The sequence below is a fragment of the Mobula birostris genome, chromosome 4, assembly GCF_030028105.1.
Source record: "Mobula birostris isolate sMobBir1 chromosome 4, sMobBir1.hap1, whole genome shotgun sequence".
NCBI classification, from domain to species: domain Eukaryota; kingdom Metazoa; phylum Chordata; class Chondrichthyes; order Myliobatiformes; family Myliobatidae; genus Mobula; species Mobula birostris.
In genome coordinates, this window is record NC_092373.1 from 84625443 (window position 1) to 84639719 (window position 14277).

Here is a 14277-nt window from a genome sequence, read left to right on the forward strand (position 1 = left end):
ATCTTCTACCTAGTCTTAACTACCTACACTGGGACCATAGCCCTCCAAATCCTTCCCATCCATGTATATACTTACCCAAATTTCTCTTAAATGTTACAATTGAATCCTCATCTACAACTGGTACCATATTTGCACCACCCTGTGAGTGATGAAATTGTGGTTATTTGTTCTGTCTTAACCAAATTGGCAACTGCTTACTAGTGAATCCTTATCGTAGAGCTTTAGCTACCCCAGTTAATTTAATGCTGATTGAACAGGGGCTCTTAGTTAGTGAAGCCACTGAGAACAGGAATACCTAAGTCACAATCCAGAAATGCCATTGGTAGTAAATTTAAAATTAGCGAGTATTTTCTCCTTTGTAAGGCCAGAAGGAATCCAACAAAGATACATCTGTATTTATAATGGAATATAGATGTATTTAAATTGAGGCTTAATGCTTTCCTTGAGCACCCTAAACTGCAGGCTACTCTTGAAGTGACCAATGTTAAATTTAGTTGTGGCAGGTTTCACAGCAGTAAATAGTTTAAAATGTTGGAAATACATAGACTAGGTCATTATACACCTGTAGAGAGCATAGTCATGCTGGTAATCCTTCAGCTGTGAGGTGTCAAATGTAATCATTCACAGTCATAGAATTATATCGCACAGAAACAGGCTGTTTGACCGAACTCATTTCTGCCAACAAAGGGGTTTTCCTAAGTTAGTCCCATTTCCTTGCATTTGGTCCATATCCATCCTGTCCAAATATATTTTTTAAATATTGCAATTGTACCAGCTTCTACCACTTACTCTGGCCACTCATTACATATACACTCTGCAGTCTGGAAGAAAAAATTTGCCTCTCAGGTTCCCCCATATATCTTTCTCCTCTCACCTTAAAGCTGTACTCTAGTTTTAGACTTTCCTACCCTGGGAAAAAGGCCATCTAACTCATCTGTGCCCTTCATGATCTTATAGACCTCTACAAGATTACCCCTTCAGCTTTCACTCCCAGATGACATCAATGCATTTTATGCTTGCTTTGACCAGAAAAACATGGAGGTATCTTCATTAGCTCCCACAGCTCCCAATGAGCCTGTGATTTTAGTCTCTGGGGGCCAATGTGAGAGTATCCTTCAGGAGGGTGAATTCATGGGAAGCATCTGGCCCAGACAGGGTACCTGACCAAGTACTAAAGACCTGTGCTGATCAACTGGCTGGATTATTCACCAATATCCTTACTGTTGCTTTGACAGTCTGTGGTACTCACCTGCTTCAAAATTTGAAGCATATCAGCTCCTGCCTGAGAAGCGACTTGGATCCGCTGCAATTTGCGTACCATCACAACAGGCATTTCGTTGGCTGTTCAGTCAAAGGTGGTGAATAATCAGCCTATAGGAGGGAAATTGAAAATCCGGCTGAGTGTTGATACATCAGCAACTTCTCACTCAATGTCAGCAAGACCAAGGAGATGATTATTGACTTCGGAAGAAAACCAGACCTCATTGGGGATCAGAGACGGAGTGGGTCGGCAACTTTAAATTGTTTAGTGTTATCATTTCAGGTAATCTCTCCTGGGTCTAGTACGTAAGTGCCAGTTCGAAGAAAGCACAGCAGCGCCTCTGCTTCCTTAGAAGTTTATGGAGATTTGGCATGTTATCTAAAACTTTGACAAACTTCTATGAACGTGTGGTAGTATATTAATAGGTTGTATCACAGCCTGGTATGGAAACATCAATGTCCTTGTATGGAAAAACCTACAAAAAGTAGTGGATATGGCCCAGTGAATCACAGGTAAAGCCCTCCCCACCCTTGAGCACATCTACACGGAGCGCTGTTGTAGGAAAGCAGCATCAGTCATGAAGAACCCCCACTCACCATCCAGGCCATGCTCTCTTTTTTGCTGCTGCCATTAGGAAGAAGGTGCAGGAACCTCAAGACTGTACTGTCGTGTTCGGAAACAGTTATTATCTCCTCAACCATTGGGGATAACTTCACTCAACCCATCACTGAACTATTCCCACAACCTATGGACTCACTTTCAAGGACTCTATCTTGTGTTCTTGATATTTATTGCTTATTTATTATTTCATTTTTTCCCTTTCTTTTTGCATTTGCACAGTTTTTTTTTTACACATGGTTGTTCATATTCACACTTATTCATTGATTCTATTGTGTTTCTTGTAATTACTGTGGTTGCCCGTAAGAATATGAATCTCGGTTGTACGTTTGTGATGACACATATATACTTTTACTTTGAAGTTTGAACTATTAGGGGAACACGTTGGATTTTGTGATCATAATTCCAGTAGTTTCAAGATAATGATGGAGAATAGAATTGGCCTTTGGATTGAGGTTCTAAATTGGAGAAAGGCCAATTTTGATGACATCAGAAGGGGTATGGCAGGTGTAGATTGGGGTAGATTGTTTTCTGGCAAAGTGAGACCTTCAGAAGTGAAATATTGAGAGTACGGAGTTTATACTGTATGTTCCTATTAGGATACAAGGCAAGGCCAATAGGTTTAGGGAACCTCAGTTTGCGAGGGGCATTGAGGCCTTGGAGTAGAAGAAGTAGAAAGTACGTAGCAGGTATAGGCAGCAAGGAACAAATGAGGGCTTGAGAAGTATAAGAAATGCAAGAAAAGACTTAAAGGGGATATCAGAAGATCTAAAAGAAGACAAGAAGTTGTTCAGGCAGATGAGGTGACAGGCTTCTACAGATATATTAAAAGCAAAAGGATGGCAAGGAACAAAATTGGTGCACTTGCAGATCAACGTGGTCATGTATGTATGGAGCCTAAAGAGATGCGGGAGATCTTAAATAGATTTTTTGCATCTGTATTTACTTGGAAGACTGATAAGGAGTCTAGAACTGAGGCAAAGTAACACTGAGGTCCAGATTACGCAAGAGGAAGAGCTTTCTGTTAAGGCAGATTACGGTGGATGAGTCCCCAGGGCCTGACAAGGTGTCCCCTTGGCCTTGTGAGAGGTTAGTACAGAATCTACAGGGACCCTGATAGAGGTACTTAAAACATCCTTGACCATGGGTGTGGTGCCGGAGGAATGGAGGATAACTAATGTTCTGTTGTTGATGAAAAAGCTGGGGAATTATCTTCAAATGAGTCTGACATCTGTAGTGGGTAAATTATTGGAAGGTATTCTAGGGGACAGGATATGTAAATATTTGGATAGATAGGGTTTCATTAGGAATAATCAAATGGCTTTGTGCATGATGGAGTGTGTCTATGCATTTTTATGGAGTTTTTCGATGAAGTTACCAGGAAAGTTGAGTGAAGGAAGGGCAGTGGACATTGTTTACATGGACTTTAGCAAGGCCTTTGACAAAGTCTCGCGTGGATGTCTGGTCCAAAAGGTTCAGTCACTTGGCATTCAGGATGAAGTAATAAATTGGACTTAACATAGATTTAGCAGGAGAAGCCAGAGAGTGGTAGTGGGTGGTTGCTTCTCTGACTGAAGACCTGTGACCCTTGATGTTTGCACCAATCAGTGCTGTTTGTCATCTGTTATTGGTATGGTTGATAATGTGGTAAACTGCATCAGCAAGTTTGGGGATTTAGAGGACAGCAAGGAATGCTGTCAAAGGCTTACAGCAGGATCTGGATTAGCTGAATAAATGGCAGATGGAATTTAATGCAAACAAATATGAGGTTTTGCAGTTTGGATTGACAAACAAGAGTAAACAATGCATACAGTGAACTAAGGGCACAGGGCACTAAGGAATCCGGTAGAGCAGAGAGCTCTGGGAATGCAGATTCATAAATCCTTGAAAGTGGCACCATGAGTAGGTAGAGTCATAAAGAGACCTTTTGCACATTGACCTTCATAAATCAAGGTATTGAGTACAGGAGATGAAGTATATTGTTGAAGTTTTTTTAAGACATTGGTGACTCCATATTTGGAGTCTTGTGTGTAGTTTTGGTCACCTACCTACTGGAAAGATGTCAAAAAGATTAAAACAGTGCAGAGAAAGGATGTTTTGAACTTGAGGACCTGAGTTATGGGGAAAGGTTGAAAGGGTTTGGACTTTATTCCTTGGAGTGTAGGAGAATGGGTGGAGATCTGGTAGAGGTCTACAAGATTATGAGGGGTGTAGATAGGATAAATGCAAGTGGGGGTTTTTCCACTGAGATTGGGTGAGACTAGAAAGAATTAGAGATCATGGGTTAAGGTGACAGGCGAAAGAGTTAAGGGGAACCTGAGAGAAACTTCTTCACTTAGAGGGTGGTGTGAGTGTGGAATGAGCTGCCAGCGGAAGTAGTGGATGTAGGTTTGATTGCAACATTTAAGACAAGTTTGGATAAATACATTTATGCGAGGGGTATGGTGGGTTATGGTCTAGGTGTGGGTCAATGGGACTAGGCAGAATAACAGTTTGGCATGGACTAAATGGGTGAAGGGCCTTTTTTTTTGTTGTACTGCTCTATGACTATGATTCTATATAGTCTTTCTTTATAACGGAAGTTTTCTGTTCATGGAACCATCCTTGTGAATCTTTTCTCCGCTCTCTCTAGTTTAATCACATCCTTCTTATTGTATGGTGACCAGAACTGTGTACAATATTCCAAATAGTTTCTTACCTATATCTTGTACATGATGTTTGATCTTTTGTACTCAGTTCCCTGTCTGAATCAAGTGTGTCATTTGTCTTCTTCACTACCCTGTCTTATCTGTATCACCACTTTCAGGGAGCTATGCATTTGTATTGTGTATTCATTGTGTTCTGGTCCTATCATTGTGGTTCTAACAATCCTGCATACCAGTCCAGTCACTGGCATTCATTTCCTGTTGTGAATATGCTGTTCAGTCACCCTGACATTTTGTTCTTTTTGCTGTCTTTTGTAAATTTATTGCTGTGGAACTAATTGAGCTTGTCCTTTGGCTTCACAGGTTGATTGCTTTGTTCCTGAATACCTGGCCATCCTTTGAGCTGATTTGTGGATTTAATCACTAACCATCCCTGGCATTGCAATGTTTCCTGTTATGCCTGCTCAGTTTGGATGTGCATGTGATAATAGTGTTAAGAAATATGACGTTGCAAAATTCGTTAAACAGTGCTGTGGAACCTTGCTGTGGTGCCGCTCCCGTAATTGGACAGATACGCCTGGTATAGTGTGTATGTGCCAAATGTACAACAAATTTTCCAATTGAGCCCTAGAATGGGGAAAAAAAAGAACTCCCATCTACCAGATACTTTATAGATCTGCTGTTACCTTAGTCCTATTTGTTTGTACTTTAGTGTGCTTCTTGTCTGATGTACTTTTATTGAATGTCAAGTGAAGGTTGTAAACTTTTCAAAACAGAGCCCTAAGTTCCTGAAAAGTACAAATTTCCTCATATTTTTGGAAAATTTTAAAACCAGAACCAAAACTCAGATTCTGTGTACAGTTTGTTATACTCGTCAACTAATTCATTTCAGAGTATTAAAAGATTCCGTTCTTTTGCAGGGATTATAGCGGTCAATGCATTAGTGTTTTGTCTGTGGAGAATTCCCTCAATGCAGTGGACTATGGTCAGGTACTTCACCTCAAATCCTGCTTCCAGTAAGTTTGACAAATCACCTTTGGGGTTTTTGATACAATCCATATGGATTAATCAGCATTTTTTCTGTACTTTACAAGCATCCTTCTTGTATCCCTTGCATGTCTTAGAATTCTCCTCGTACCTTTTAAAATAAGCATTTCAGTCATATATTACATCGTACCTAAATATTTATGTCAAATTTTGACGAAGAGATCCAGCTTTAACTGTGGAGTTACTATCTCTTAGACCTTGGCTGTATGTTCCAAATGAAATAAATCTGAAGCAATTTTAAGCAGCTTCTCACTCAGTGATGGTTAATTATGACATTTTCACTTGAAGAACCATGTATTGTACCCTTGCTATACCTAATCTAGTGACATTTGATGGAACCAGAGCTGTGTGAGCTTTACTTTGGATTTGAACTAGGGCTGGGTAAAGAGCCTTATAGTGTATATAACGTATGTTTAACTGTCCTGGGAGTATTTGAGGGGAGATTAAAGTGAGCTTTGTTGTCTAACCTATTTATTCTAAATTATTTATCCTGTTCCTTTATCGGAATTGGGAGTGTGTTGAGGGAAGTTAATTATGCTCTCTTAAAGGAAGTACTTGATAGGTAGCTGTGGAAACATTTTACTCTTTTCTACAGCTGATTTGGGAGGCCTGAATACAAATCCATAGAATTTGGTGTTCTGTTAATATATGTAAACTTGCATTTAAAATGGTAGAATTCAATCACAGTGCTGTATGTCCTTTACAGCCTAGCATGTGGCATTTTCACACACCAAGTTTAGGTATCTGTTCCAGATTCCATTGCTTTTCTTTCCATTTAGAGGAATTCATCTAATTTATTTGTGTACATTCATATCAATTTCCAAGAAGAGAAAGAATAATGGTGACTATCACAGAAAAGCAAATTTAAAAAGTTATAGTTTCACAATTCTGAACAATAATTCAAAGTTAATAAAGTAACTGTTTTAAAGAAGTTCCATGGTCGTATTAAGACAACAGTTTAAACATTTCACACATTTGAGTAGGCAAGCCCTCACTTTGTTTAGTGGCTCTCTGAATTGTGCACAATAGGCCGTTCAGGTATCAACTTGGTGCTGGCTATTTTGAAGAATAATCCATTTAATCTTGTTCTACTCCTGTATTTCCCTATGATTTTGTTTTTTTCCAAATGCTTATGCCACTACCTATAGAAGGTCGCCATACTTTCTAAGGCTAGTACTTCACACTGATTGCACAATTTTGTACCACCCAACTCCCCTTTAACTCTTACTGATTATCTTAAATTTGCAGATCTTGATTAATTACGTCGCAGCTAATGGAAAGTTATTATATCTACAGTATATAGAGCTCACAATTTTACACAGATCTCTTCTAACTTTCTATCTCTAACTTCCTATGGGTTTTCTATTCTTTTAAAAAAAACACATCACATCTTTATCTGTCCAGTATAGAGTCTCTCATTCATGGAACCATTGTAATGAAAATTTTCTCCAAAACTTTAGTGTACTTGGTAAAATATAGCTCAAAAAGTTGAATTCAGTAATTCAGCTGGATTTGAACTGCATTTTACATTATTAGTGCAGTGGAACTTTGTGAATTATCTTGGTCCTGCCTGAAGACCAAACTCTCAAATCGCCTATTTACTATCTGGTTAACATGAACTTCCACCACCTTCAGGTATTTGTAGATAAACATCTCTAGGTTCCTCTCCCTTTGCTTAGTCTTTAAAATTAAAACATCTAACATGTTTTATCTCTGATTCTTTCCATGTAATTACATAACCTGAGTCCTTTTTATATTTAACTCCTTCTACCATTATGCCAGTCATTGCACTGACCTCTAGGCGGTTAGATGATTTGTGGATGGATATACATTACACATGATTACAAATTGTGGAGTTTTATTTCTTGCTTTCAGAGTCGCTGTGCCTACCTATGGTCCTGTCCGTGTTCAGTCACTACTCGTTCTTCCACATGGCAGCAAACATGTATGTGTTATGGAGTTTCTCCTCTAGCATTGTATCACTTCTTGGACAGGAGCAATTCATGGCAGTTTACCTGTCAGCAGGTAATGTACTTCTAATCAGTAGAAAAAGCTTTTTATTATACTCCATCTTTATTATTTATATTTTTGAGTATCATCATTTGGCCTTGTGTAAAAATAAATAAATAAATAAATCTATTGGATGAGGTGATAAATTTTATTCACACTGTTAGATTAGATAGGAAGGTGAAAGAATATGTACAACAATATGTACAGATAATATTGAAAGAGACCAAAGCTGCTTTTTTGGGAAGGTAACATACTAGAAGAGCTTCCCAGGGATGAGAGCTGGGTCCTTGCTTTGGATTAATAACAGAATTGTATTTTGTACAGTATAAAAGGTAGAATCAGACTTTGACACACATCAGGAGCTTGAAGGCATGTTAATCAATCTAAAGGCTCTGGAGGTGGAGCTAACAGGTGAAATGAAGCAGATGGGAGGGATAAAAGGTTATTTATATATATATATATATATAAAAAAAAGAACATAGAAAACCTACAGCACAATACAGGCCCTTTGGCCCACAAAGCTGTGCTGAACATGTCCTTACCTTAGAAGTTACCTGGGAAACCCATAGCCCTCTATTTTTCTAAGCTCTATGTACCTATCCAGGAGTCTCTTAAAAGACCCTATTATATCTCCTCCACCACCGTTGCCAGCAGCCCATTCCACACACCACTCTCTGCATAAAAAAAACTTACCCCTGATATCTCCTCTGTACCTGCTTCCAAGCACCTTAAAAATGTGCCTTCTCGTTCTAGCCATCTCAGCCCTGGGAAAAAGCCTCTGACTATCCACACGATCAATGTCTCTCATCATTTTGTACACCTATCAGGTCACCTCTCATCCTCCGCCACTCCAAGGAGAAAAGGCCAAGTTCACTCAACCTGTTCTCATAAGGCATCCTCCCCAATCCAGGCAATATCCTTGTAAATCTCCTCTGCACCCTTTCTGTGGTTTCCACGTCCTTCCTATAGTGAGGTGACCAGAACTGAGCACAGTACTCCAAGTGGGGTCTGACCAGGGTCCTATATAGCTGCAACATTTAAAAAAAATATTATAGTTATTTAGAATTACATAGTGGCTGATCCTTGAAAGGAAACTAATGACATTCAAGTCAATGACTGGTAAACAATTGGGATTAATAATATGGTTTGGCTTCACTATTGCTGTCCTACCTGGGATTGAAGGTACTAGTACAATAAAGATTTTTGGCCTATATCTCATCTCCTTATTATTTATTCCCTCAATTAGAGGTAGGGCTCAGTTAAAATCAGCTTCTGCCTGGTATGTTTCCTTAGTCCAGTCTGATCCAATTTTCTTTTCCTTTCTTATTTAACTGACATCCTCTGTGCATTAACTACTTCATAATTTTGTCTTTTTTGCCTTTCTAGGGGTTATTTCTACATTTACTAGCTATTTATATAAAACGACCACTGGCCGTTTGGGAGCATCACTTGGAGCTGTGAGTGTCCTATTAATTTTTATTAATTAAGCTATTTGTTGTCCGTCAAGATATTTGTGCAATTTGACCCTGAAAAATAGAACCTTTTGCCTCTGCAGTTTTCCTTGACAAACTAGTCCGAGAAAAAGACACAGCTCTCATAAAAGTAACTCCTCATGTGTCCTGCTGGTTACTTTAATCATTTAGTTTTTCAGTCCCTTCCATTATTTATCTATCTTTCAAAGTAATTAGACTTGACTGGTTCTTTACTTATTAATCCAATTACATTAACTATGTTATTCTTTCCTTCCCCTCAGTTTAACATCTCTAATGTTCCAGTTCCACGAAGCTGTAACCCATTGTCACTGGTACACTTATTAAACTTGCGAATTTTGTTTGCACCAGCTTCATGTGAGATTTCAAATGTGTGCTGTCCTCCAGATACAGTAATGCCCAGCGGTCTCCTTGGTGTCAGTAAATATTCCAAAGATTCAGACTCTTTTCTTCTGTACTCTGAATTTTGTTGTTCTTAGATAATGGCGTTAAATTTTCTAGTAGGTGAGTCACCACAGAGAATGATCGACCTATCTGCTTAATTCATTTATTATTGAGCAGATTTCCCAGCAAGTATTTTCATGTCAGGATGTCCTGCTCATTGTTATAAGGGTGCTGCGTAAATCTTACCATTGGCTGGTACCAGAATACATCCCCCCTACAGAAATACAGTGAATGTTTTTGACAGTGTCTTAGCCAAGCTCCCTTGCTTAGCTGTCAAATCTTATAAGAGGAATGTTATAGGATGTTTTTGACATTCAAAGACTTTGAAAATAAATCATTTAATATGAAATTGATGTTGAGGGAAATAAAATTTATTTTTGTAAAAAGTAAAATTTAATCATATCACCTAAGTTAATCAAAACAAATTAGCTTAAAATCATCTCTGTCTCTCTAAGCCATTCTTCTTTATACAAATGAATAGTTTCACATGCTGATCAGCAGTACAGTGTGGTTTGGGAAATAATGAACACTGTAACCTTGACCTATTTTGATGAGGTGATTTTGATCAATCCAGCAGTCAACAATTCAAGTTGTGTGTGGTTGGCATTATCTTGCAGTAAAGTATCTTGGACTTCCATTCTCTCAAATCATTCGTCCATTTATCAGCTCCATACACTTTTAGGAGTTGGGAGGATTGCGCCCCTCCAGTCCCATGTATTTAATCTCAAATAAATCGGCTGTTGACAAACAGATCAAATAAAATTTCTTTGGCTGTGTGGTGCAGAGTATATTGACTGTTTGCATCATGGCCTGGTATGGAAACCCCAACACCCTTGTTTAGAAAGGCCTAAAAAAAGTCGCGGAAAGGAAGCTATCAGTCCTTTCATTATTGATCCAGGATTTATCAAGATAATGGTTGATTTCCTATCTTAGTGACATTTTCAGAAATGTCAGTCCCATAAAGTCTTTTTAAAAATAGGAACTATTGATCTCCCTTTTGATAAAACACAGTGACAGAGCCTGCACAGGCGGTTCTGGAAAAGAATCCCTATGAGTAAAGCTTTTGCTGAAGGGCATGGCCATACACCCAGTCTGTATTCTTCTGCTGCTAGATAATCTTCATTGCTAGTATTGCTTATTATGCTGTCTCATCATTAACAATGTGGATCAAATGTTTTTTTTTGTCTTCTCCTTTCTCCAGTCTGGTGCAATAATGGCTGTACTTGCTGCAGTCTGCTCCAAAATGCCCGAAGCAAAACTCGCCATCATCCTACTGCCAATGTTCACCTTCACAGCCAGCAGTGTAAGTGTTAGCTGTAGTCTAGTTGCAGTGTACTTTCTGTTTGGCATTTTATTCATATTGATTGCTTCCTATACACTTGAGTATAAGGGAATTATGTGATTGACTTGAGGAATGTGAATGAAACTGGAAGGAGCATTCATGGCCTAGTGGCGGAGGTTAGATCAGAGCTATACCAGATGGGATTAAAGGTTTTCTTTCTCTGAAGGACATAATTGAAGCTGTGGCATAGTTATAGTAATCTGGCAGATATTTCTATTTTAATTATTCACTATCTTGACATAGCAATTCAAAATCAAGTTATTCATCACAAACCATTACAATTTGACGGGTATATCATGCAGCATATCTATACAGTAAACATAATTTTATGTATTGTAGCAGTATAAGGCACAGTAGAGCCTCTACTTCCTTAGAAGTTCGCAAAGATATGGCATAACAGCTAATACTTAGAATAACTTTTATAGATGTGTAGTTGAGAGTTTGACTGGTTGCATCACAGCGTGGTATGGAAACATCAATGCCCTTGAATAGAGACTCCTACAAAAAGTAGTGGATTCGGCCCACAGGTAAATCTCTCCTCTCCATTGAGCATATCTATGTGGAGTGCTGTTGCAAGAAAGCAGCATCCATCATCAGGGACCCCAACATCCAGGCCATGCTCTTTTCTTGCTGCCATCATCAGGAAGAAGATACAGGAGTCTCAGGACCTACACTGCCATGTTCAGGAACAGTTATTGCCCCTCAACCATCAGACTCTTAAACCAAAGGGGGTGACTTCACTCCACTTCACTTGTGCCATCACTGAAATGTTCCCACAGCCTGTGGACTCACTGTCAAAGGCTCTTCATCTCATTTTCTCAATATTTACTTCATATGATTTTTTAATTTTCTTTCGCTTTTGTAATTGCACAGTTTGTTGTCTTATGCACATTGGTTGTTTGTCTTTTAATCAGCCCCTGATAATGTGCTGCTGACGTTGCACTTTTTATTCGGCTGTAAAAAGATGTGCTAAAAGGGTTAACTTGACTCATCACTGATTTTGCAAACATAAATTCTGTTTAATAACAAAATCACATCTTGTGCAGTTACAACTATGGACAGTTGTGGTAACATTTTGTAGGTACGTTTTCAACTGTTTTCAACTTTTTTCCCCCTGTTGCAGGCTCTGAAAGCTATCATTGCCATGGATACAGCAGGCTTAATTCTGGGATGGAGATTTTTTGACCATGCAGCTCACTTGGGTGGTGCACTTTTTGGAATGTAAGTCACACAAATGGTTTTATTTTAATTTGTTTTAAATCCACTTGGCAGATTCCTTCCTGTCATGATGATATCAGCAAAATACACTCTTTTGTCATGTGTCCAGAAAATAATGCTTGTAAAAAGAAAACTTATTGGTTTGCCAATCTGCAACATAATAGACTAACCTAGTAAAGGTAATCGGTGTTAGTGAATCTTTAATCAATTAGAAATTACTTCTGGAATGCTGCAACTATTCCACCAGTGGTCAGAGAAAAGATGCTAACCAAAGGAAGGATGAGGAATGAATGCAAGAACAAGAACTGGGAGAATTATAGAAACAAAACTAAAAAAAAAAAGACATTGGTGGTTGTGCAATTGATTCAGGATATCGTTGGTAATGTAGAGTGAGAAATATTTTAAAATAAGTATATTTAGCCTACAGAGAATTTGTGTATCAAAGAAATGTTTAATCTGCACTGTTGATAGTTTAAGTGGCAGAATTTGGAAGTAGTTGATGGAAATGAGGAGGGAAAAAGGGTTAGCAACCCTCTCAATGGGTTGTATACCAATTTGGCTTGTTAGCTAACTTTGCTAACAGCCATGTGACTCAGTGGTGAGAAGGTCACCTTTCATAAGCAACATGCATCTAGCTTTGATGGTTTGGGGTTCAACCAAACAGGAAAGTTGGAATGTCCAATTAAGGAACATTGATTGTAGTGAATGCTGTGTAAATACTGCTTCATGCAAAGGTATCATTCACCAGAAAATTAACAGATCGTACACTGGCATAAAATTACAAAGGAAATGTATTTATTAAATTTTCAATGCTAACAGTTACAGAAAAAGAAAAGAAAAATAAAAGGCCCATTACAGTTAAACTAGTCCAATGTGCACATAAACATTGGAGCTCATCTCTGGACTAGTCGGGTGTATTGCTTTACTCCCATGCTGAAACCATGGTCTGCACCAGCCACAGTTTGAACTTGCCTCAAAGACCATCTTCTGAGCTGGGTCTCTCAGGAGTATTGACACTTCCCCCTTGGAGCTATTTATCTGCACAAAACATCTCCTACAATGGGGTGTCTCCTTCAAACAGCATTCTGTGGCATCTTCTCTTGTACCCCGCTCAGCAGCTCCTGCCCAAAAGACTCCAAACCAAACCACTGTCCTTCAGAAATCTGATCCTGCTCAGCTCTCCTGAATCTTCCACTGGGCAGAAAGTTACAATTAGCTGACACAACATTCCTAAGTTGGACAACATGGCTCCCTATCTTTAGTCAAAGCCAAAACGCTCTTAACAGCAGGACATACTGCTTTTACAGAAAACTGCTAAAATAAAAAACCTCTGAGCATAGTGGTAGAAATCTTAACCAAGGCATTATATGTAAAATTGGGTTCTTGAAGGTTGATATGCACTCAATGGGACAAAGTGTAGTACCTCTCTGAGTTGGTTGCAGTTAGAATTTAGATTTGTCAAAATATTCATGGAGTATAAAATGCCACCTCAAACAGGTCAATCTGTTATTGTGAAATACAGTAATTAGTTTTGTCTTTCACATTTGGAAGGACATACTGCTCTTGAAGAAATTGCAACTCGGTCACTCTGTTGATAACTGCACCCTTGAACGCATTTAGCAGAGATGCAGTATAGGATGAATACAAAGCATATTTTCCTCTATATGTCTTTGCCCAGTCACACACAAGCTCTCTGTACTGCAAATGTGGAATTTTACTACTTCCCACAACTGCAAGAGAGACGTTGTCAGTTTAATGCTGAATTAGAACTGGTTTTTGTAAGGTGGCAAGGCAACTGGGATCTAAATGGAAGTCCTGGGTTCATCCATGTCAGGTTGGATTTTGAACTGCAGTAACACAATTCAGCTACCCTACCATCTGAGAAGAACCCCTATATCCCCTACACCAGCATTGATGCATTTTATAATGTAGTGTTTCATTTGCTACTCAATGGGAAGATGTTACATCATTAACTCCCATTATAGTCAGTTTGCTTTCAAATCATTATCAACAAAAAATTACGATTGAAATTACTATGATAAATGCGACAAGATATAATATTCCAAAGAAAAATAAAATATTTCTTAACAAAACATAACATTTGTAAAATATATTTCTCATGTTTAAAAGTATAACCAATGTGGTTTAATTGCATGTCTTTGTACATCCCCTCAAGTGGATGCTGAAATCAATCAGTAAATG

General features: G+C 38.5%; 1 protein-coding gene across 1 annotated transcript in view; it reads left to right on the plus strand.

Moving 5' to 3' along the window:
• parlb (presenilin associated, rhomboid-like b) overlaps positions 1 to 14277 on the plus strand; it is a 50166-nt gene that overhangs the window by 29595 nt on the left and 6294 nt on the right. Inside the window, exons 5-9 of the mRNA XM_072255699.1 lie at positions 5445 to 5540; positions 7447 to 7596; positions 8968 to 9038; positions 10717 to 10818; positions 11981 to 12078. Of these exons, the coding sequence (XP_072111800.1) occupies positions 5445 to 5540; positions 7447 to 7596; positions 8968 to 9038; positions 10717 to 10818; positions 11981 to 12078 (517 nt within the window). The remainder of the gene's footprint in view (positions 1 to 5444; positions 5541 to 7446; positions 7597 to 8967; positions 9039 to 10716; positions 10819 to 11980; positions 12079 to 14277) is intronic.